Source organism: Manihot esculenta, chromosome 4 (genome assembly GCF_001659605.2).
Source record: "Manihot esculenta cultivar AM560-2 chromosome 4, M.esculenta_v8, whole genome shotgun sequence".
In the NCBI taxonomy this organism is placed as follows: Eukaryota; Viridiplantae; Streptophyta; class Magnoliopsida; order Malpighiales; family Euphorbiaceae; genus Manihot; species Manihot esculenta.
In genome coordinates, this window is record NC_035164.2 from 32,429,806 (window position 1) to 32,454,622 (window position 24,817).

At 34.8% G+C, this 24,817-nt stretch overlaps 4 protein-coding genes and 1 pseudogene across 9 annotated transcripts; 2 read left to right on the top strand and 3 right to left on the bottom strand.

Moving 5' to 3' along the window:
* Positions 1 to 226: 226 nt before the first annotated feature.
* LOC110613548 (probable sulfate transporter 3.4) lies at positions 227 to 5,956 on the top strand. The gene is made up of 13 exons (XM_021754739.2): positions 227 to 713; positions 887 to 935; positions 1,022 to 1,229; positions 1,443 to 1,614; positions 1,697 to 1,762; positions 1,846 to 1,959; positions 2,041 to 2,157; positions 2,294 to 2,420; positions 2,506 to 2,792; positions 2,891 to 3,081; positions 3,180 to 3,265; positions 3,476 to 3,552; positions 3,629 to 5,956. Exons 1-13 carry the CDS (start codon positions 381 to 383, stop codon positions 3,770 to 3,772), a joined length of 1,971 nt encoding a protein of 656 aa, XP_021610431.1. The 5' UTR covers positions 227 to 380; the 3' UTR covers positions 3,773 to 5,956.
* LOC110613550 (protein SYS1 homolog) lies at positions 5,316 to 8,493 on the bottom strand. Its single transcript, XM_021754741.2, has 3 exons — positions 7,870 to 8,493; positions 6,928 to 7,154; positions 5,316 to 5,701 (listed from the first exon to the last, which is right to left on the bottom strand). The coding sequence occupies exons 1-3, from the start codon at positions 8,091 to 8,093 to the stop codon at positions 5,694 to 5,696; spliced, it is 459 nt and encodes a 152-aa protein (XP_021610433.1). The 5' UTR covers positions 8,094 to 8,493; the 3' UTR covers positions 5,316 to 5,693.
* A 2,158-nt stretch (positions 8,494 to 10,651) lies between these two features.
* On the bottom strand, positions 10,652 to 13,745 carry LOC110614186 (FCS-Like Zinc finger 10). 2 transcript variants are annotated; one of them, XM_021755686.2, is made up of 3 exons: positions 13,509 to 13,745; positions 11,361 to 12,442; positions 10,652 to 11,260 (listed from the first exon to the last, which is right to left on the bottom strand). In XM_021755686.2, exons 2-3 carry the CDS (start codon positions 12,353 to 12,355, stop codon positions 11,107 to 11,109), a joined length of 1,149 nt encoding a protein of 382 aa, XP_021611378.1. In that variant the 5' UTR covers positions 12,356 to 12,442; positions 13,509 to 13,745; the 3' UTR covers positions 10,652 to 11,106. The 2 variants fall into 2 exon arrangements, with proteins under 2 accessions (XP_021611378.1, XP_021611377.1); XM_021755685.2 differs by having other exon boundaries at positions 11,361 to 12,439; positions 13,509 to 13,744.
* Positions 13,746 to 16,209: 2,464 nt separating this feature from the next.
* Positions 16,210 to 17,973, top strand: LOC110614039 (annotated as a pseudogene).
* A 471-nt stretch (positions 17,974 to 18,444) lies between these two features.
* On the bottom strand, positions 18,445 to 23,580 carry LOC110613746 (pentatricopeptide repeat-containing protein At3g16010). 5 transcript variants are annotated; one of them, XR_006350518.1, is made up of 5 exons: positions 23,084 to 23,580; positions 22,158 to 22,517; positions 20,147 to 22,021; positions 19,036 to 19,291; positions 18,445 to 18,928 (listed from the first exon to the last, which is right to left on the bottom strand). XR_006350518.1 is itself a non-coding variant. In XM_043956085.1 (4 exons), the coding sequence occupies exons 2-3, from the start codon at positions 22,240 to 22,242 to the stop codon at positions 20,181 to 20,183; spliced, it is 1,926 nt and encodes a 641-aa protein (XP_043812020.1). In that variant the 5' UTR covers positions 22,243 to 22,517; positions 23,084 to 23,580; the 3' UTR covers positions 18,445 to 19,291; positions 20,147 to 20,180. The 5 variants fall into 5 exon arrangements, 4 of the variants coding, with proteins under 4 accessions (XP_043812020.1, XP_043812021.1, XP_043812022.1 ...); XM_043956085.1 differs by having other exon boundaries at positions 18,445 to 19,291; XM_043956086.1 differs by having other exon boundaries at positions 18,445 to 19,291; positions 22,158 to 22,572.
* Positions 23,581 to 24,817: the final 1,237 nt, after the last annotated feature.

Genomic DNA, 24,817 nt, shown 5'->3' on the forward strand with positions numbered 1-24,817 from the left:
AACCAACCGATTTCACAGTGATTATTACACCTACTGTTTAAGAATATCATACACGCTTTTTTTCAATAAATTAATAAAATAATTAAAATTTTAAGTTTTATAAAAAAAATAAATACACACTCAAAACATTTTACAAAATTTAATTTGGAGGAATTTTTTTTATAATATAAATGTAGGCAACTTTCCTGTAAAGTGTAAGCACAAGAAAAAGACCAAAATGCTCGTACCCACAACACAATGCAGACAACTGTTCAAGTAACTGCCATCTTCACACATGCTCTCCTTCTGTCTCTACGTTTTCTCTATAAATTCAAATCCAGCCTAATGTTTTTCTTCAGTAAGTTCTGTTTTCACTTCTCCTTTTTGCTTTGGTTTAAAAAATGGGTGTCAATTCTCATAGAGTAGAAGACTTCTCTTGCCATGAAACCTCTCTCAGAATCACCACTGAAGCAGTAATGCCGCCCATGGAGATACACAGTGTCTGCCTGCCACCCCAACAAACCACCCTCCAGAAACTGAAACTAAGACTTGGTGAGATCTTCTTCCCTGATGATCCTCTCTACAGATTCAAGAATCAAACTTTGCGCAAGAAACTTCTTCTGGGTCTTCAATTCTTGTTCCCTATCTTCCAATGGGGTCCTCAGTATAGTTTAAGGCTCTTCAGGTCTGATATCATCTCTGGTCTCACCATTGCCAGCCTTGCCATCCCACAGGTAATTGAGAACTAAGTATTTATATAAGCATTCATGAAAATGTATCATGTATATGCAAACGTATACGTATACATATACATATTCATGTTAATGTAATTTAACTGAAATTGCTTATGTGGGTTTACAAAAGTTTCTTCCTCTCCAGAGATCTGATAAAGTTTCTTATGTTGCAGGGAATCAGTTATGCAAAACTCGCAAACTTGCCACCTATAGTTGGGCTATGTAAGTATCAATATTGCAATTCAGTTACGAACAAATGGGGATTTATGATTTTAGAGTGAAATTTGCAATGCTTGATTTTCTTGAAGATTCAAGCTTTGTGCCCCCATTGATATACTCTATCCTTGGAAGTTCAAGACACCTTGGTGTTGGTCCAGTCTCTATAGCATCATTGGTGATGGGTTCCATGCTAAGTGAGGCAGTTTCGCCTACTGAAGACCAAATTCTTTATCTAAAATTGGCCTTCACTGCTACCTTCTTTGCTGGTGTGTTTCAGGCTTCTCTAGGTCTTCTAAGGTAAAAAAATCAGTTCATTCATGTAGGAGAAGTTGATAGTGATGGTTTAAAACATCTTGATGTTGACCTCAAAATTCTGTTTTAAAACAAATTTAATAAAAAAAGAAAGAAAGAAAGCTGCTTTCCATGGAGAAATTTGTGGGTTTTTAAGGAAACATGGTTTCTATGTTATTGAGTTTGAACTGATTTGTTTTTATGATTATATCTTAACAGGTTAGGTTTTGTTATTGACTTTCTATCAAAGGCAACTCTTGTTGGGTTTATGGCTGGGGCAGCCATTATTGTTTCACTGCAACAGCTGAAAGGGTTGCTTGGAATTGTTCACTTCACTAGCAAGATGCAGTTTGTTCCTGTGATGTCCTCTGTTTTCAACAACAGGGACGAGGTAATTTTCTCGCAAAAGGGTTCTTTATATTGCTGTTTTGAAAGAATTGCATATGCTAACAATGTAGCAATTCAATGTGCAGTGGTCCTGGCAAACCATTGTTATTGGCTTCAGTTTCCTAGTATTTCTATTGACAACAAGGCATATTGTGAGTGCCTCTATTTTTCCTACAGAAATACCTCACTAATTTCTTATTACAGTTCTTAATTCATTATTGATGGATTGACACAGAGCATGAAGAATCCAAAACTTTTCTGGGTTTCAGCAGCAGCACCATTAACATCAGTGATCATCTCCACCCTTTTAGTTTTCTGCCTTAAATCAAAGATTCATCAAGTCTCAATTGTAAGAATTGACAGCTTAAGCTTTGCTATTTGTATATCAGAATCATCTGTGCAAGTTCTTTATGTGAACTTTTCTTGCCAGATTGGTCATTTGCCTAAAGGCTTGAATCCACCCTCAGCAAATATGCTATATTTTAATGGTTCCTATCTAGAAGTTGCCATCAAAACTGGCATTGTAACTGGAATCCTATCTCTCACAGTAAGTTGCTTAAAACATGTATTTCGTTCTGTTCATCGTGTGTTCCCTAAGAGCTCGAAACTAGGTATTCTTAACTTCCTCTCACAGCAACCTTAAACTTTGCTAAATGTTTCCATCTCTTGCTACATCTTTTAAGGAAGGAATTGCTGTGGGAAGAACATTTGCTGCACTAAAGAACTACCAAGTAGATGGTAACAAAGAAATGATGGCTATTGGTTTCATGAACATTGCTGGTTCTTGTTCTTCATGCTATGTTACAACAGGTGATAATCCATAATTTTAACTTTTCTTTGTAGTTCTTTGATTCTCTCGCAACTTCTAAACCACCCTTTTCGACTACTTTTTCAGGATCATTTTCTCGATCTGCTGTCAACTACAATGCTGGAGCACAGACTGCAGTCTCAAACATAGTAATGGCTTCAGCCGTGCTTGTGACTCTGCTGTTTCTCATGCCTCTCTTTTACTACACCCCCAATGTAATCTTGGCAGCCATCATCATAACAGCTGTGATCGGACTAATTGATTACCAGGCTGCATATCAATTGTGGAAAGTCGACAAGCTTGATTTCTTGGCTTGTTTATCCTCCTTCTTTGGGGTCCTCTTCATTTCAGTGCCTTTGGGTCTTGCCATAGCGGTAAGCTCACCAATTCTCTTATATTGTCTGACATGGTTGAGAAATCCAGAACAGAACAAGAAGAGCTAACTTGAGTGACTTCTTGGCTGGGAGTTCAGGTCGGTGTTTCAGTATTCAAAATTCTACTCCATGTTACCAGGCCAAACACCGTAGTTATGGGAAACATACCAGGAACTCATATATACCAGAGCCTCAGCAGATACAGAGAAGCTCTAAGAGTTCCTTCATTCCTAATACTGGCTGTCGAATCCCCAATCTACTTCGCAAACTCTACTTACCTCCAAGAAAGGTTAGTTCACCTTTAATTCCAATTGCTTAGCAAACTCGCTGTAAATTTTATAAATTTCCAAGTTTAAAAATGAGACCAAGCTTTATCTTCTATTGCAGGATACTAAGATGGGTTCGCGAGGAAGAAGAGATGATAAAAGCAAATAATGGAAATGCACTTAAATGCATAATCTTAGACATGACAGGTACTTTACCTTTTTGTCTTAAGAAACTTTTCTGTCATTCCTTGAATCTCAATTCTCTCACAACTTCTATATTAATAATGCAATTTATGTTTGTTTGCTAGAACAGTCATCTGAACACATTTCAGCATAGGAAAAACGTTTTGAGGCAGAAAATACATTCTAAAATACAGCTGTGACAAAATTTACCCTTTTTTTCTTTACTTTTTTCAGCTGTTACAGCTATAGACACGAGCGGTATCGAGTTAGTATGTGAACTCAGGAAGATAATGGAGAAAAGATCTCTTCAGGTAAGAGCAAGACCTCAAGACATTTTACTAGGATTGGTGCTTTTTATAACTTGGGACACTCATTTTTCATATGCAGCTTGTGCTGGCAAATCCTGTTGGAAGTGTAATGGAAAAGCTGCACCAATCTAAAGTATTAGAGTCATTTGGATTAAATGGACTTTATCTTACAGTCGGAGAAGCCATAGCTGATATTTCGGCCGTGTGGAAGTCTCAGCCATGAGTTTTTTCAGAGAATAGGACAGTGGACAGATGTGAAAAATTACTCTCAGAATATGGCAGGATAGATAGGGAGAGCTCTCTAGTCAATAGAGGACTTTCTCTTTAACTGTTTGAGGAAGCAAGGCAATGGAAAATGTTGCCTGCCTTTTTTTTTTGGAAAAGAAAATGAGAATAGATGAAAAATATGCACTTTTGAGAAAATGATTTTGAAGTTCTTAACTAGCTTAAAAAAACACATAAATTAAATTTTTATTGAGTCGATTATCGAATAACTTACAAACAGTTTAATTCATTTACTATTCGAATTACACAATATATCTGCATCAAACCTCTCATACTCTTACATCACTCAAAAGTGACTTGAGTTTGAATCTGTTTATTGCCAAATTTTCATATTTGGTATTTCTAAGTTGTGATGCTATGAGCCATAAACTCTGGGGTACTTGTGAAGTTGTGCTATTCCTCCTCCTCATTAACTGCGTATGTGTGTATATATTTGCTCATGTAGGATTGTTTTATAATACATGCATTATCTATTTCTAGATATATTTTCTCTTACAGGCGGCATTTTGATTCTTACAATTTGTGCAACAAAAGAGTATTCATTGCATATGCCCTGCACAGTGCATAATTTTAATGACCGAAGCATCTTATATACTGCTAACCCAGTTTATCATTTTAAAAAAAAAAAAATTTATTGTACTCCCTATTTACCTTTAGTGACTTATAAAATACTATATAGTCCATAAACACTCCAAATCCATATCAATTGCTCACTTATTGAATACTCCTTATTCTCCATACTCAGACCCGATTCTTTCATACACACCAACATATATTGATCTCAAATTTCCTTTCATAGACACCACATATATTGATCTCAATTTTTTTTCTTTTTTGTGGATCTTACTGTTATCAACATTTACTTGTAGAGTGTGCACAAAGATGGAATAGTTGAGCTTACAAGATGCTATAGGAAAAATGCAAACTTCAAAGGTGAAGCTATCTGAATTATCATTTTCGACTGTCCCTTTAACACGGATTAAAGAACCAAGTACTGCTCAAAGTGATTGTGTTGGGTCTTCAATTTTCTTGTATCTTGCAAATGCAATTACCCGTTGAAATCTTTAATGCGGGAACATGATGTTCTCAGGGGTTCCACAGAATAAATCTAAATTTCCGCTTTTTATGGGCAAAACCATTGTTTTCCAAGAATAAATTGCAAGCAAGAGATTTGATACATATACTTTCATTTCCAGACTTCCAAAATTAATCACTCTAGTTTATCTTTTTTTTTTAATTGTACTTGCACGCTCTTTAAAAAGCTTAAACATATCGTTTATGAAATATAAAGATTAAAATGATTAATTTTGAAACAATGAGGCATTTGTTAGGGGAAACCTAAGAGACTTTCGTTAATTTATTAACTATAATTTCTGCTTCTTGCTTACCATGTTGAATAGCTGAAAAACAAACCAATTATAAAGATCGATCAAATCAATGTTAGTTTACCAGCTTCAAAAGAAGTTAAGGACACGAGGATATTTCCCAAGTTCATGGAAACTCATCCAAATTCATATTAAAGTAAGGAGGCACTAAACCAGAAAATAATATCAGAATAACAACAAGCATCTTCACCAGAAACCTGGCAATTGTACACTGAAAGTTTCCTGACACAACGCATACCTATTCTCAAATGCTCCATCGCCCCATCATTATGAACCATCTCCATTTTCTGTGGCCATTCCGTATCATTCTGTTCAGCACAGCCAATAGAATTTGTAGACTAAAACTATTCATCCCATCACAGTTTGAATTTCATATTTCATAAGCTTCATCCAGGAGGTCCTTCAAACCTTTCCACAAGCAAAAGGTACATGCCCGAACAAAGTTTGTTCTTCCCTATCTTGTTTCCTTATCAATCAAACATCTGCATGGAAATATTCTATGATTAGAAACATCGTTCCTTTTATAAAAGAAACTGAAACTCATAAAATTGACCATTGGCCTAGTAGTTCATTGTCCACCCCTCAAGCCTAAGTGCTCCAGAGAATTAAGATTCTATTATCAAACGCTTTCAAATGGTTTGTCATCCTAGTAGCTTTTAATAAAATGGCTTGAGTGAGGGAAGACAATCCCACAACATGTATCCCAAAGCCCAATGAGCCCTCCCAATAAACAAATTTTTTTAAAAAAAAAGAAAAAAAAAAGAATCATAGATCACTAGAGTAGAATTGTTAAAAGTTTTTCCTTTTTTTATTAAAAAAAAAGAAGCAATGAAATTATCATATCATGTGCAACATATTTATATCTACATGAATAAGAAAATACAAACTTCAAGAATGAACAACATTCCACTCACTCAGACCCAAGTAAGTAAACTACAAAGCAACAGAATGTACACAATGAAAACTTTATCCTGAAGCATAACTTTGCAAACCATCTAAAATGTGATAAACAGTTATTATCACCTTCAACAAAAAAATACATCACAGTTAAAGAACCAAGAAATCAGAATAAAAGATTGAAATGAAATTTCAAAAAACTATAAACAAATGCATTGCTTGATTTCCATGAAAGTTAGCAACAATATCCAAATTAAAACATTGTCAAGAAATTCTTCCAATATACATAAGACTCTAAAGCAAGAAAAAAGATGAAAATAATTTTTAAAAGAACACAATAAACAGCACGCACTGCCAAAAAGATTAAAGAGACATTAGTAAAAATGAAGATTAAATACTTTCTGCAGCATGCCCCTGTGAACACTTGAACCATGTCTTATTCCAATTTGACAACCTAAAAAGGAGGCTTGCACTCAGCTCACTCACTAAATAATACTTAAAATGAGTCTTATCATGCAAATGCACCTAACCAACTTAAAATAGCTCAATTTACTTACAGCCCTGAGGCCACAACACAAACATCAGCTGCATGACACATGGCATATTATGTTGATTGCTTGGGCAACAAAAGATCACATAAAACAAAAGTATAGATCAAGGCTAGTAACTTCCTCAACAACTGGAATAAACTGTATTCCTCAAAAGGAATATCACAAAGGAAGAATGAGGGAATAAAAAGAAATTTTAAGAAAAAAAATATATGACAAAATTCTCTTAGGCTGTTGCCTAACACACAGGGAGACATTCTTACTTGATCGGTATCGTGTGATTGGAATCTCTCGAAGTTCACGTCTAATGCACAGATATTCACCTAGCAAAGCCATCACTGCAAGTCCAGTACCATTTACAATCCACCATGTTATTGAGGAAGGCCAACCTCCGTATATAATGCATATAAAGAGGTGGATGATGTAGAGGGTTGCAGAAAAATCTAAGCACTTCTTTGACCTCTCAATCAAGTAAAGCAAATAACCAGCTCTACATAAACCAAACAAAATAAAAATACGGAAGTTTAGCATGTAATAAACAAAATGATACATATATACATTCAAAACTGCCATCAGATACAGACTAACAGAATCGAAACCAAGAGATGTAAAATTTTCTTGGAACATAGCAAATTTACAACCACAAATGGGCCACCTTTCTTACAGACATCAATCATCAACTGAAAGAAGAAACAGAGCGTCTCCACACACACTCTGCTCAAACTACCTGAACAAACATGAAACTCTGAAACCAGGATTTGTTGTATTCCCACTATCCAACTCGTATTGAAAGCATTACATATATTTCTTAAATAAAATACTCTCAGCATTGCCACATTGTTTTGCTTGACCTCTTTTATAAAGCAAATACCCATGTCTGCTGCATATACATCATCTATCACAAATGAGAGTAACACGTTCCTCCTGCTGTAGGTGTGTATATCTATATGTTCCAAATATTTACAGTCAACAAAATGCAACCAACAAAATGTAAAGCAAACAACTACCTGTCAAATCACAGACTAAGCTACAGTTCTAGTGAACCAACAAAACTGACCCAACCTAAGGATGCAAAAGCTAATTAAACAGTACAGGAAAAAAAAATTCATCAAAGCAAATAATTGAGGTTTCAATTTTGATAATTAAATAACTTACTAAGGAAAAATAAAAGCAACAAAAGAAGCAAAATTGATTTAAGTACTTACCCGACAATGGAGCTGAAGAGAAAGGAGGCGATTACACACCAACCTGTGACGGTAGAGGTGGTGACAGCAACGAAATCAAAGAAATAGAAGAGACTCATGCGAGACACGCGAGTCCCAACAAGAATCGATAAGAAAAAACCAAGCGTGAGATAATAAAGGCATTGGAGACACACTATTTGGGCAACAATTAGCCATGGATCCCATACCACTGCACCATAGAACATGACTAACCCTAATCCTAAAACTCTCCAAAATCAATCACTACAGAACGAAGATGGAATTATTTATCAAAAAAAAGAAAAAGAACTCCAAGAAAATCAAAATTCTCGCCCCATCTTAAGCGTTCTAGAAAAAGTGATCATTTTTCTTAAATGAAAGTGAAAATTGAGGGCATGAAAAGTGGGCAGATCGGATCCGAGAGTGTACCAAATGGTGAAATTGAGAAAATTAATTCAAATCAATGAAGAAGGAAAACAAAACCCCTAGATTTCAATCGACCCGTTCTCAGAGAAGATTGAAGAAGAGGAAAAAGAAGAAGAAATAGTGATCAGGCGCATCAAGGCGAGGCTTTTTGGGGCTACTGATTGCACAGCCCTCGCTGCTTCTGATTTTCAACTGAATTGAAAAATTATATCCAACCGTACATTCAATTTATATTTATTATCTTTATTTTTATTTTTATTTTTTTTAATTGAGAATTGAAAATAAAGTAAAACTAACATCTTTTAGATTTAAACTGAGATAATTTAAATTTATTCTATTTATTATCAAATTAAATTTTTAATATGGGAGTATTATTTTAATTTTTATTAAAATTTAAATTAAAATAGTAACAAAAATTATAAAATATATTTATTCTTCTCAAAAAGAAAATTGTAAATATATCTAAAATAGCATAAATATAAATGTATTTTAATTTTAAATATATTAATTGTTTAATTAGGACTACATTAGATCATATTATTATATACTAAATCATATATTAATAATATAAAATATTTTTTAGTTGTTCATTATACACATATTTTTAATTAAAGGTTATATTATTAGAAAGAAATAAAAATAATATAATAATTTATTCAAACTTTATACAAAATATATTTCAATAATATTCCTATAAGTATTTTAATATCTATATATAAATTTATTAATATATATTTTAAAATTAAAAGTAAATAATAAAAAAATAAATTATTTTATTAAAAAAAAATTTCATAAAAATTATTATCCCAGTTATTTTTTATAAATAAATGGAGTTAATAAATGTATGTAATTCCATTAAATATAACTCCAATGTATGTAATTCCATTAAATATATTTATTCTATCTACACTTTCTTAAACTTTGGTGTTTTTAAAGTTGATATCTGAGATCCAGCTGGGAGTTAAGTTCAGCTTGGTTTATGTTTGTTTACGTATCCTTCTCGTTTTGTTTTTAAATGACGTATAATCGCTGTCTGATGCTAATACTTTTCTGTTACATTCACACTGGGCATATATACGAAGATAATCTATCCTTTTCTTTTGTCAAACGACTATTTAATTCAATGCAGCGTCATTGGAACATAATTTCGACTATTCAATTTCATGCAGCGTCATTAGGACACAATTCCGAACGTGAAAATACCATGTTCTTTTCTTTTATCAAGTGGCCATTTAATTCCATGTGGCGTAATTGAAATACAATCTCAAATGTTATGGAATCTGCTATTTCTGTTATTTCGTGTGGGCCAATGGATATATGGAGTTAGAGTCCTCTCAAACGAATTTTAGTCCAGTCCAACTTATCTAAATCGCACTCGAATTTTTATAAAATATAAAATCACCCCTTAAACCATAATTGAATCTAGACTCGGTCGTTCTAGTATCTCACCTGAATCATAATTGAATCTAGACTCAGTTGTTCTAGTATGAGCCTCATCTGAACTGGACCTTCTGACGCCTGAAGGTTAAAAGTAATATTCATTTAAGTATGATTTTTTAAAGTATGATTTATTAAGTACCGAATTAGTTAAATAGGAAAGTTATACGATAAGTACCACATTTAAATGTTGAGTAGAGTCATGATTGTTATTATTATTATTTGTAAAAAGGCATAATTTCGTGGTTTAGCTCTAATCTCCCAAAGTCCCTTAATCTGCGATCATCACCTTGGGGTTTTGGTTCCTTAATCATGATAGTCATTATTATATTTTCTTTTCCTCTCAGGCATAATTTCATATATATTCGAATAAGATTGCATATGTTTTTATATTCATTAACCCTCTGTTGTCTACTGGCTTTGTCTAAAATTTATGAAAATGAGCCCACCAGCACTAGTGGTCCAAAGTTCAAATGGTTGGTTTCCTAGCCATTGACCAGCAAGTGTGTATGTGTGTGTGGTTCAAGGCTCCCCAATATCAGACAATTCCATTGGACCACTGATGCTGCCCTTTTCAAGAGAGGCTCTCCAACTTGGTACTTAAAAGAATGAAAATTTGGTCGTTCCAAATTGCAAAAAAAATAACAAAGCTTGATGGGAGCTGAGCATCAGAAACAAAGGTTCCTCTGTTTTGTGTACTCAGCTTTTCTCCAAAGCCTCAGCCCACTATACCAAAATTTAGCACATAGAAAATCTGCCAAGTTTTTAGCATATCTCCAACTTTGCCGATTACATGATACAGATATGAGTTGAGATTTTGCCAGAAAAGGCTGGACATGAACAAGTTGAAACCTACACAATTTTCTTTCATATGGTACTTGACATGAACATAGAAAACTAGAAATTATCAGAAAACTGGAAATTGCCACACACGGAAATTTGATCCATCAAAATTTCATCAACTGAATATTTGAGAGGAGGACATTTGGGAGATAAAGCTGAAAAGCTTTAACAATGAGTTCAATAGGTGCAAAAGGCAACTACAAAACTCTTGATAAATGCAGTGCAGAGAAAATAGATAGAAAACTGATGAGTGAGGGCTCTTGGCCACTTCTAACTCATCTAATTCAAAACATAGAATAACAAAAATCTGAGATTATGTCTATGCCTTGACCACAAAAACAGAAACTCTATGCTTGTTGCTACCTGGGATTCACCAATACCATGAAAACTGGAAGACAATCAGAAGACAACATGATTCACCTTTGTAATCATCCATGGCTGCAACAGATACACATAAACAGCTCTTTGAAAACAGATGATACAATTTGTTCATCACTGAGGCATCAGAAACTGAAGGGAGAATAACATAACCCATTATATAGCAATGGGCACGCTGGTTTGGAAAATATCTTCATGGTAGCTGGATGCACGTGAGCTTCTAGGGGAATCATCACAAGTTTTCTCTGTTTCATCCTCAGCAAAAAGTTCTTCAGAGCGGCAATCAAAACTGCAAAATGCTTTCTCACCTCTGCAAAACATCAAAAGCCACAACATGTCCATGATAACTAGATTCAATTGTCAAAATCATAAGTAAGGCATTTCATTCACAGATATATTTTAGGGCGTACCTGTAGATAGAAATATCAACTTCCTTCTCCAACTTCTTTTTGCAAGAGTAACAGAAGCTCAAGAGCTCATCAGATGAATGAGGAGTTGGACCCTCCACCTCTAGGCAATTAGCCTCTTGAAGCAATTCGGAGCCCAGATTTTGTGCCTTGTCAAAGCTGGACAACTCATTTGTGTGACATTCCAAAATACAGTCACCAAAAATGTGAGTTGTTTTAGGGTTCGGACCATAAGAAATTATACAGGTATAATCCTCTGAAAGCTCAATCTCACGCGCAGAGAGAGAACCTACATTCACATGGCTAGAAGCAATGGGTACTGGAAGTGAACTTAATTTGATTTCCATGGAATTATCTGTTTGTGTACCTCCACTGCTAAACTGGGGTAAACTTGTTATAGCAGTGGTTCTATTCTCAGAACAAAACCTTTTAGAACTCAAAGGGGATGTAGGGGATAAGCTAATTGGAGAAGAGATTTCCAAGGATTTAGGTTCCAATGGGACTCCATCATTCCCAAAGAATGCATCAGAATCCGATTTGCCTAATTTGGGGTTGGGAGTTTTGGTTTGTGAAAGTAGCAAAAGCATGTAATCTCTTGGCAAAGATTTGGATCTCACAGAATAACCAGTCTTCACCTGTGATCCAAAGATTATATTCTTCCTCTTTGGTGAATTAAGAACTTCACCAGTTGGTTTGGTTTCGTCGAGAAGTAAATTTATGATGCTGAGACCTACTTTACTGCAATCCCATTTCTTTTGATGGCCATTTTGAGTTGGTGATCTTGGGGACTTGTGGCTAAAAGGGTTGCCAAGATTGGAGAGAAAACTGAAATCAAGAGATGTATGGCTCCTAGTCGAGTCAGAATCTGAAGAACCTCTAGAACCAAACCCCACAAAGAAACCATGAAAATTGAAGAATGAGCTGCTTATGGATCTGAGGCCTGGTGCATCAGATTTGCAATCGGATTCTGAAGCAGAATCAGCCATTAGATTGAACATGCATGCTCCTACAGTGATCTGCTTCTCCTTATAAGCATCATTAAGAGCCTCTCAATGGTTGAAGTAAAAAAAACTGGCAATTCCCTGCTGTAAAAGTTGAAGTTAATAAAATCAAAGAAAAGTAGAACGCCTCAAAATAATTTGAAATAGTGCCAAAACGGTCAAGAATCAATATGAGATGCAAAGCATTTAGAAGAGACGTGAATCAATAAGCAAGATATCACAAAATTGCCCCGCCATGATGACAAATCTTTGGTCACAGTAAAAGATCCAAAATGATTTTGAAACATTTATGAGCTCTGAATGACATCTGAGAACCACATTTAACCCGAGGTATCAACAATGGAACCTGCCTTATAGACTCGAAAAGGTCCAGAACGATATAATCTATGCTCAATAAAAACAAAAGAGCTTAAATACCCAGAAACCAGTTCATTAATTCAAGACCAGGAATCCTATGACTGCAGACCATTAAAGATAAACAGAGGCATAAAGATTTCATAATCACAAATACTTAATAAAACTATCAAAATAATAAATATCAATTAGCAAAATTGCAAGTCATGAGCATGCAATTTAATCATGTAAGGCAAAGGCTTGAGATCTATTAGTCCCCCAACTCTCATTCCTTTTCCCCAGCGAGAGAAAAAGAGAAAGAGAGAGAGACAGAGGTTTAGAAAAACAAAGGAACTGCTTTACATTTTTTACCCAGATAACCTATACCAGAGAACTTTCTATAAAATGTGTTATTGAATGAATAAGAGGATCAAATGCATCATTTGCGCTATTAAACTCAGAGATTTAGATTTCCACAAGGAATCAAGCATGCGCAAAAAGTAAAGGGTTCAAAGGATTGAAAGACCTTAACATAAAAAATTGATCCTTTTGTTATCGCTAAAATTCCTCAAAGGGTGCTTAGAAATTAAAACTAATATCAGATCAATGTTTACGGCAAAAAGATCCATATCAAGCATCAAAAAGAACCTCAAAAACACTAAAAACCAAGTCTGACAATAGAAAAAAAAAATACAGTATGGCTTCAAACAGAGGCCAAAGATTGAAACTTTAAAAATACCCAATAACTAATGCATCAAATGGATCATCGCTATAAGCTATAAGACGAATCAAAATAGGAAAAACATGAAAGACCCACCTGGGTTTCCACTCTCAAAACTTTGAAGCAGAGCCGGACAGAAACCCAAATGCAAGTAGAGCCATAAATATTGATATGGACAAGGCACAAGCACAACTCTCCCTGTATAATTTTTTTTCTTTTAGCTTTATTTTTAAAATTTTAGTTTCATTTTTATCACTTCTGAGCAGTGAGGCACTGAGAGTGAGTCTTCTGAGAACCACTCCCCCCTCCACTCTCTCTCTCTTATGATTAAGAAGAAATACGTATGTTTTACAGTAATGTATTAAAATGCGTATAAAGCTTGTTTAATGGCTAAGACAGAGGCAGCTTTTCTTAAATGTATAGCATTCACACCCAATGAACGTGTACACTGCAAATCTGGGCCAAAGCTTCAGATTGCGGGAATCAGATCCCTGAAAATCAAATATATCTTCTTCCACTTGTCTTCAAATAAACTAAATTATATTTTATAATTTTTTAAAAACTATCTTTCGAAAATATGAGACAAAGCCATCTTTGAAAATATCCACTTTATTAGAAGTTTCAGTTTTATGTTTACGAGGCTTATATTATTAAATTTTATCCATGGATTATCTGAATTTTTATTCAGTAAAAGAAAAATAATTTTTGTTAAATAGTGTTTCACTAAAAGTAATATTTATTTCTATATTTATTTTACATCTCACATAAATTCTGAGGAGAGGAGAGGAGAGGAGATGAGATGAGATGAAGATGACTTATCCCAAGTAAAATGGATGGAGAGATTGGAGTGGTGGGTCAAAAATAGAATTGGACTGTTGATTGGGGTCCACAAAAAAGGTGCTTCTGTTATATACCTTAAATTTTCTACGTGAAAAAAAATACATAAATAAAGCTTTTCAAAAAAAATTTATTTATTTATATATAAATTATATTATAATTAACAACACAGTTTTATATTTTTAAAATTAAATATTTAAACTATTCTCGTTACATTCAAAGCTTTATTTATGTATTTAAATAAAATAAAAATAAAAATTTAAATATTTAATTTTAAAAATAAAAATATTAATCTATTGATTATGATATAATTTAAAAATTAAAATATAATTTATCATTTATTTATTTATATTTAAGAGTCTCATTCCTGCCCTATAGAGAAAGATATAAAAAAAGGACTTGCCAAACGCCTCCCTCTACTCTGTTAACACTTAACGGCGTATTTGGTGTATTAACAGAGTTTAATTACTAGGCAAAATTGATATTATATCCTTAAATTTAATTAAAAAATTGTTAAAACTTAATTTAATTTAACTAACGGCGTGAAACATCACCATCGAGCTTATGATTTGGTGGGTCCCAGAAATGGACCCGCAACCATATATGAGCTTAGGTGATGACTGATGATTCCCAATTAAGTCCCTTCCATCTGTTTAATTTACAGTTCTCTCTTGTCGTTTTGTGTGAGAGTTTTTTTTCACAATTCTATACATCCCTTTTTATAATTAAAAAAGTGAAATCACAAGCATCGGTTTCCATTATGCTAATCGAACGGTTTAGAGTTAGTGATTGTCTGCAAAGAATTGAGACCATCTGACGAAGGAAAAACAAACAACTGTGTGTGGGGTCCGCCACACGTGTTTGGCATGTGATGAGTGAGTGAAATTTTTTGAACCGAAAGCAGCCTTATTCATAATCGACGGTGAGTGAAAATTTTATTACCCCCTCAATTTTCATTTATTTACACTTTATCTTTAAAATTGAAGAAAATTAGTAAATTTTCTGGACTATCAAATTTTTATTATTTTTAAATTGTCTTTATAATACAGCAAAAATAAAAATACATAATTTTATTAATTTTTAATCATAATTAATGATTTAATTTATATTAAAATAATATATCATAATATTATATTATTAATAAATAACACTAATTTTTAGAGTTATTATAAACATGTGAAATGCAGAAATAAAGTATATTTGACACGTGCAACGACAAACAATAAGCTAAATGAATAGACATGATCACTTTCTACTTTTTAAGCTTTACACCATCATAGCCGTACACTTGTCAGAAAAACTTCAATCCGTTTTTTTTTTTAAAAGATTCACATGATCGTAGCGTCTCTAAATCCTCAACTCCATCGATGATTTCTCTTTTTCTGAACCTAACTTTATCACCGTATTATCTAATTATTGTTTTTATAAACATTTAAATACAAATTTGTCTTATCCGCAATGAAACTATACGCATTACTGAAACGCGCAATAACAAATTTGCCTGGGCGCGTGTATGGCCCAAGCCCAATACATGCTGAACGCAGGCTCAGGCCTATGCGTGCGGTTATAAATATATAAACACATATAATTATTTTAATAATTTATACTCTAATAATATAATTTTGTATATATTATATATATGTAATCTATTTAAGTAGAACACACTTAAATCAATTAACTAAATGAGCTAAATAAAATAATAAAAAATATTTAATAATTAAATAATATTATAATTATATATTTAATTTTATTAAAATCATATGATATATAAAATATATTATTAAAATTATAATATCATTATACATTATTTAAAAATAAATATATATTTCTTTGTTTGGATTTTGATTCAATTTTTATAAAAAAATTAAAATTAAAATTAAAACTAAATAATTAAATAAATTTAATTTGATATGGTTGATTTCTACCATCAGTTTTTTTATTTTATTTCAATTCAATTCAATTTTTCATTCAGATTCGGAACCCAGAAACCGTGCACACCCCCTGTTATCCGTTGGCAAGATTCTTGGGGTTTTGCTGTTTCTGGAACTGGATTTTATCACATGATATTATGGAACTAGTTATGGCGGCAGAAGCTTTTGGAGCATGTTGACTTGCGAAAACTGATTAGATGAAGAATAGGGAAGCTAAAATTTGGAGTGGAAATTAATATACTTTAAGGGTGAAAAGCATTATATTGTTGGTGTTCAGGGAGTTGGATTTTTAAATGAAGAAGGAACTGGTCAGTTAAAGTTGCTGCATTTGGAGTGAAAAGTTTCTAGTGTTTTCTTGTTCTTGAGGCTGAACTGTGCTTAAAAATGGATGAACACTGAGGATGGTCCAAGGTACCGTCCAAACCCATGTGGTGTTAATCACTAGCAAGGTTATGGTTCTTCAAGTCGACAAAAACTTCCTGTGAAGAATGCTCCATATTCCAGGACAGTTGGTAATCAGTATGTTGATGATGATGAGGAAGATGATAATGAAGAGGAAGAAGATGAAGAGGAGTTGGGAGATGATGATGGGGAGCATTATCAAAATAAAGGTATTGAGTTTGTGGGAAAAGAAGTGGATGATGATGATGATTATGATGAGGATGCGGACGTTGATGAAGAAGATGATGATGAGGATAATCAAAAGAATTATAGTAGGAGGATCAATGATGATTTGGAAAGGCATCCCAAGAAGCGAAAGCTAAAGAGCATAGCTTCAAGCTATGAATTTGCACCTCGCATCCCAGCACATCCTGTTACTGCTCATCAACTCCAAAACCCTCATTTGCTGGGCGTAACCCACTCACTGATTGGACTGAGCATGAAACTTTCGTTTTGCTGGATGCTTGGGGCGATAAATTTTTGCAACGTGGGGGAAGAGTCTTCGTTCTGAGAAACGGCAAGAAGTTGCTGAGAAGGTATCAGAAGTATAAAAAATTGAGAGGACAGACACGTAATGTAGGAATCATTTGGATACATTGAAAAAGATGTATAAAAAGGAGAAGATTAATCAAGCAGACATGGGTGGCAGTAGTAGCAAATGGGTTTATTTCAAGAAGATGGATATGCTGATGTCGACATCTGCACAGCAAGGTGGGCTCTCATTTGGGGTGGACTAGGGAGAGTATGTTTTCATGAACCCTGGAGTATATCTAAATCGTGCAAATGGATTGGATGAGATGAGGGATAGTCCAGGCAATTCAGAATCAGCTGACGAGGTAGAGGATGATTCAGATGGACTTGCACCCAAGAAGAGGAAGTCTGGAAGGGACCGCAACGAGGGATCCTCATGTAAAGTGCTTGCAGATTCTATTCAGAAATTAGTGAGATATATGAGAAGATTGAGAATAATAAATGGCCATAGATGCTGGAACTAGAGAAGATGAGGACGGATTTCCATAGGGATCTAGAAATGCAGAAAAGGCAGATCATGGAGAGAGCACAGGCTGAAATAGCCAAAATTAGGCAGGGTGATACTGGTATCTCTGCTGATAATGTCAGTGGATAATGCTTCTAGATCTGATTTGTGCCCGTGGCGTTAATTAGTATATTTGCTAGTTGTTATTGTATAATGTTGGAGCCTTCTTATAATCTTTTTTAAGACAATTGAATTGTTGGCAATATTTGTATTAGCTACGCCAATGAATGCAATTCCTAGCAACTGAGCTGCAGCTTGTGATGAGAGATCTGCGAGTGTCTTGCCATGATTGCAAATTTCAAAGTAGTTCCTTTCAGAGATGTTTTCTTCTTTTATATGCAGCTATAGTTGATATTTATCTCTTATTTGTGTGTTTCTGTGTTGGGTTCCCAGATCTACCTATATCTTATTCAAAATGACAATAGTGAAAAATGAAACTGTGGTGTTTGCTAGCATTTGAGTGGATTGGGAATAAAAGCCCCATCTAGCGTCATGGTGGCTGCTTCTTCTTTTTCCTTTTTTAAATGCCACAATTACGTGTTTACAATAGCGTTTTATCAATTAAACGGCCTTACTCCATAAAAAGAGACTAAAAATCTAAATGGAGTTGAGATTCCTCCAGAAATTATTGTGCCCTCAAGCATAATGCAAGAGTATCGTTTGTAAAACATTGAAAAACATAAACCTTATCTAATGAGGCATAAGCATCCAGAAGCATTCATTCCGCATCTCATGTTTTGTGGAAGAAGAGTGCTTGCATAAAAACAATAAATGAAGCAGACTGATCTGACAGATAAAAACTGCTTTTCAGGATTTTCAATTACCTACCAACAAGTAAAAGCTATAACCAAATAGGAAGGTATGCTACATTGCATTTGTTGTATGTGTTTCTGCTTCACTTTATGCAATTTACTTGACAAACATTGCAACTTTTAATGTTAGTTTCTCATGATAGATTTTCACACTGATATCAACTTAATCCCTTGGCGTTGATGGGGGTCGATGGGTCTCAAATGGTTAAATAGGCACATTATCCCTGTTCAAATGCAGCACAACAATCCTTATTTGTAGTCGTTCGGAATCGTTCGGTTTAATGAGGAATGAAGCTGAACTAGGACTTCCATTCTGGTGTTCCGGCTCACTTTTGAAGTTGGAAGAAGCCATGACATCAATCTTGCAGAGCTAGATTTCTCTTTTTCCGGTCATATTCAGGATTAAAGGTTCTACAGGTTTGGTTTCATGTGTTCATCAAGCCTGCCACATCAAGGTACCTACTACCAACAAGAGCCTGTCTCAGATAAATGACCCACTTCATATTCGTTGAGGGAAGATTGAAGCCTAGCAACAACATTTGAATCATACATAGGAAAAACTTTACCACTTCTTAGTAGGGAAAAAAAGAGGAAGTCCTGTGCCCCTTCAACTTTGCTTCTACCAAAGTTCTTGCGGCTTCATATTTGAACATTCCTGTAGGAGCTTGGCTGCTAAAAAGAATGTCGATCATTATTATTGCAGTTTATGGGTCTCTTTAACACATTAGGCATCAAAATAAGCCAGTGTTTGATGCTGCTGCTGGATTTGCAAAGGCCTATTAATTTTCATCACGGTATGTGCACCATACCTTGCAGGTGGGCCTGCAGTCAAGAAGTCAACCACTTTACTGAATTATGGAAAAAGCAATGAAATACGAAAAATACAAACTATTTCAGAAAGTCTCGCTGTAATGCAAAATTTATCATGCTCATGTCATCAGATAACCAAAGATTTAATTCAGCCCCAAAATTCATTGAAGGCCATCTTTCTTTTCCCTAGGAAATTTCCCTCTCTTTGATAAGAAAAGGAGGAAGGTGAGTATCCCCTTTAACATGACTTCTAATTTCTTTGCCTTTTTTTTTTGGCTGAGAGTAATTTCTTTGCTTTTAATTGCTTCAGGTGTGAAAATATTCCAATTATGTTTAAGAAAATCAGGATAGCTATGTAAAAGAGATCACAATACCACTTCAGTTCAGTAGCAGTTTCATGTAGATTTAACATTCTGACTTGGTGCGCATTAGTTAATATTCAGAGTTGATAGAACTTACAGAAATACCCCATTCACTTTAAAAAAGAGAAACCAACCATAAAATTGACACCCCCGCAGCATTATGGTTTTAAGAGAAATATGACTTTAAGGATAACACACCTTCCATGACTAGTTCTTTGATTTACTATAGTTCTACTTTATCTCAAGTAGGAGCCCTTGCCCAATTTCCTTGATTAGATTTTACTTACATTAGATCAGTGTCTGTTAGTTCACTTAGCATAAATAAAGAAGGTGCAAGCCCCCTCCTGAGAGGTGATTATTACTACTGATAACCAGCCTTCTACAAATGAATTTTTCCATGCAAATTTAATGGTCTATCATCATGGTATATCATTTGCCCCTAACAGAGTTTTTATAAATTATAAAGCAGATCAATCATAACAAAGAGCATTATAAATTACAATACCTCAGGGAACTAATTTGACAACACCAGGTCCCTTTCAGAAAACAGTCGATGCATGATCTTCATCAACCTTACCAAGTGCCTCAAGAATTGATGAATAAGTGATATGATCATATTCAAATCCTTTTGAATTCATCTCTTTCATCAGCTTTGCTGCTTCCTCGAACATACCAGCGCGGCTCAGACAGCCAAGAACAGTGTTGTAAGAAACTGAATCTGGCTTAGTAATAGAATGTTTCATCTTTGTGAACATTTCAATTACGCGGTTGGTGCCACCTGTCCTAGCCAAGCCATTTAGAATAATGTTATGGGAGTTTATGTCTGGAGAGCATCCGTTTTCTTCCATGGTTCTAAGCCAGGAATGAGCTTGATCAATCATGCCAGCTCTTACCAGACCTGACATGAGCGCATTGTATGCATACACATCTGGTTTGCATCCAAGTTTCTTCATTTCCTTAAAGAGAACCTCAGCATCATTAAGACGACCACACTTCCCAAAATGTTTGATCATTACTGCATATACACGAGCATTTGTACATCCAAAATTCTCTTTCAACTCTAGAAATAACTCATTTGCAGCTTCATATCGTTTTGCATTCCCAAGACTGTTGATCAGACTGCAATAGGCCGCTGGACAAGGAGGAAAACCCTTTTCATCCATCTCTTCCAAAAGCAACAACGCTTTTTCAACTCTATTTGTTTTGCAAAAGCCATCAATAAGAATTGAGTAAGTAAATGAGCTAGGAGTAACACCATTTGCTTGCATTTTCTCAAACCATGATACAGCCTCAGAAGCTGGAGCTTTGCATTCAAATAAAGCCTTGATTACAATATTATAAGTTACCACAGTTGGTTTACACTGCCAAGCTCCCATTTGGTTAAAAAGCCTAAGTGCATCTTCCAAACGACCTGCTTTTCCCAGAATGTTAATCAAATTGTTAATAAGAACAACATCAGGCTTGCAGCCTTCTTTTAACATATCCAAGAACACACTATAAGCATCATCAGCCTTCCCAGCTTTTCCAAGCCCCTTAATCCACTCTGTATAAGTAAATACAGTAGGAGTACAGCCCTTACTTTTCATCTCCCGGATCAAATCCAAGGCTTTCTCAACCTTATCTAATTTGAAGTAAATTCCCAACAAGGTTGTATAAATCTTTGCAGTGGGATACAAGCCATTATCTTTCATCTCATCAAACAACCTTATTGCATAATCATCTCGACCCAATTTCCCAAAAGCTGAAATAAGTGCAGTATATGTTATAGTGTCTGGAAAACAGCTGCCTTCATTACACATCTCATTGTAAAGCTCATGGACCTTCTCATGGTGACCTCCTCGCATCAACATCAAAATCATAGAGTTATAAGTGCTTGCCGTTGGTTTGCATTTGTGACCTTTTATCTGGTAAAACACGGATAGTGCCTTGTTTACCATCTTGGCATTGCCTAATATTTTAACAATTTCAGATAAATCAGCAGGACTGGTCATGCATGTACTCCTCGCCATATCTTGGATTGTCTTCCACATTTCACCATACAATCTAGCTTCATCCAAGCAATGGATTAAAGCCATGTACGTAGTGGAGTCATGCTCAAAATTTCTCCTTTTCCCAACCCATTTGAAAAACTGGATTTTCACATTAATCTCCACATCTATCTTCAGAACATCACGAACCAACCGATGATCAACTTTCAACTTTAGCACTTCTAGTGCCTTTTCAGCATCAGGTCCCCACTTGAATATCTTCAGAATCCTTATGAATCTCTCATCCAATATCCGAACTGAAGTGCCCTTCCTTGAAATTTTTGAATTAATGGGCAAGTTTTGCTTCTCATCCTTCAGAACGGGTAGCCGGAACATTTGGACTATTTCATTTTCTGCTAAGAAAAACCAGAAAATACAAGATATTGATACATACAAAGTTGTATAAATATCTATCTTTTATCCATCATCAAGTAAAACATAGATAACAAATCATACAAACAGTGAAGAAACATAGAATATGAATGTTACCTGTTTGCTTAATTCTGTCGCAAAGATGACTCAAAGTTGATATTGATCGCTTTGAAGCAATGGATTTCACAACCATTTTTGCCATTTTCTTGGACTTTCTTTAAAAAAATAAAAAAATAAAATTGTGATCCCTTCACCAACTCCACAACAATCACTAGGATTGCAATGCTTGAGGGCCAAAGATTCCAACACATGCGCTGTAGAGAATCACAATGGATTCCAAACTAAAACAAGAAGCAGGAACATCCCTTTTTCACTTACTATTTGCCCTCCTTGTTCAGTATGTTTTCTTTCTTTGCAAAGATATTTAAAGGCAGGTGCGAGTACCTTGATACAATTGCCAAGTGTGGAAATGGAACTCTGAAACAAAGGCAACAGCGACAGAAGAGCAGAAGTATATGAATGTGCAATCCAACTGAACCAGAAAAACCAAAAACTGAATAAAGGGAAAATATAAACACCGAAGCGAACCAACTGAATCAAACAGAACCGAAATTTCCATTTTAATTCGGTTTGGTAAATCGTTTAAATGCTCAATTCGTTTCCTCATCAAACACATGCACACGCATATAGAGTATACATGCAAAAATAAATTATAAAAAAATAAACAGAGCAATGTAGAGCAATACATTCAAATTACCAAAAATTGCTTATCAGAATTTTCGGCATCACAATATTACAAACTATCACAAAGCACAGATAAACAATTATAAAGAACAATCAACCAAAGCTGTTTTTTTTTTTTAAAAAAAAAAAAAAGTCGAGAATCGACAATTTAGATGTTCCCCTTCAATCACAGCAACCCACAAATTTCAGTTAAAAATGAATACCTAATAATTTCCCAATATCCCAAATATCACTGGAGAGACAGACTTTGAGGTTGGTCCATGCATGGCGGAGCAGAGGGAATCGGAATAGAAATCTACCTTCTTACACCCCTTGGCCGCGGAATCGAAAAGACGGTTACTGCTTCGCAGTGAAAGAAGAATAAGAAGGGGAGGCTATTGCAGAGAGGAGGGCTGACGGAGGACTACAGTAGAGAGTGGGATAGGGAAAGCGCCATGGGCCCTGACTTCCAAGAGTGTGGAAGTCCTTTTATGCTTGGCTGTTAGAGAGGTGGGGCTTTTATTTATTTATTTATTTTCAAATGTGCAATTGGAGATATTATTTGCATATACAGGGTGAGAGAATTTTTACTTCCCCAATTCTACTCCAAATTGCTTATCAAAATAGTGATTTGAAATTTTTTAGTTACTCGTGAGCTTAGTTGTGGGCCTTGTGGGTTTAATCCGCGGCTGGGAAGTAAGTGTTTTTTGTCTTTTTTGGGACAAAAGGGAAGGTTAGGCTTTCAGCAAATCAATACAGATGCAGTCCTCTGCCATAATCCGCGACTTGCGTCTTCATGTTCATGGCAAGAAACAATTGCACAAGCTGATGCAGTTTCACCTTTCGGAAAAAAAAGGAAAAAAAAAAAGAGCTGGTGTAGATCTTATAAGGGAAAATTACTTTTTAGTCCCTGAGGTTTAACGTAATTAATATTTCTGTCCCTCTATTTTGACGACCCAACACTTAAGTTCCTCACTTTCTTTTCTGTTCAAATTCGTAGTTTTTTCGTCCAAAATAGCCGTTTGGAATACGTGAATTGACAAAATTAACCCTCACTAAAAATCCTACTATTTCAAAATCACAAAACACAAATCCAAATGTCTCTTCTTCTTCTTCTTCTTTTTCTTCCTACCCTTTCTGCAACTTCTTCTTCCTACCCTTTCTGCAACTTCTTCTTCTTCTTCCTACTCTTTTTGCAACTTCTTCTTCTTTTTCTTATTCTTCTTCTTCTTTCTTCTTCTTCTTCCTACCCTTTCTTCTTCCTACCCTTTCTTCTTCTTCTTCCTACCCTTTCTTCTTCCTATCCTTTCTTCTTCTTCTTCCTACCTTTTCTGCAACTTCTTCTTCTTCAACTGGAGAAAACATGAAAGAGAAAAAAAAAAAAAGAAATTTCATATTGAGAGAAGGGTATTTTTGGAAAAAATTATCACCTCTCACCTTTGACTCTTTGACCAAACGGTTTAAATGGACGGAAGGACTACGAATTTGGACGGAAGAGAAAATGAGGGACTTAAGTGTTGAGTCGCCAAAATAGAGAGACAGAAGTGTTAATTACGCTAAACCTCAGGGACTAAGAAGTAATTTTCCCTTCTTATAACTCATAAATATATAATTTCTGTCATTGATTACAGATTATAAAATGATCTTGATTTCCATTTAAAGGTGGTTATGAAACATATTCTTTGTCCCTTGAGATGTGATTATTCTATTATGCAACTTTATCGTATCCTCATGAAAAAATCTGATGATATTTTGATTTAAACACGGTGAAGCAAGTAACCCTAAAACAGGGTTATGGACTTGAATGTTTATATAAAGCCTGTATGCCAGTTTTATTGGACAAAAGTAAATTTATAATCTTCTTTTTCCATACTTTGGTATTGGCATTTAGGGCAGTATAAAAACCAGCTGACCCAGCCACAAGGGCCATTATCCCAACCATTTTGAGGAGGCAGGTGGCCTACTGAGGTCTTTTCTTGGCGCTAATCTTGGAAGGATACTCTCTTTTGCTGGTTCAAGCTCTTCAAGCCCATCCTCACAATACCTCCATCAGA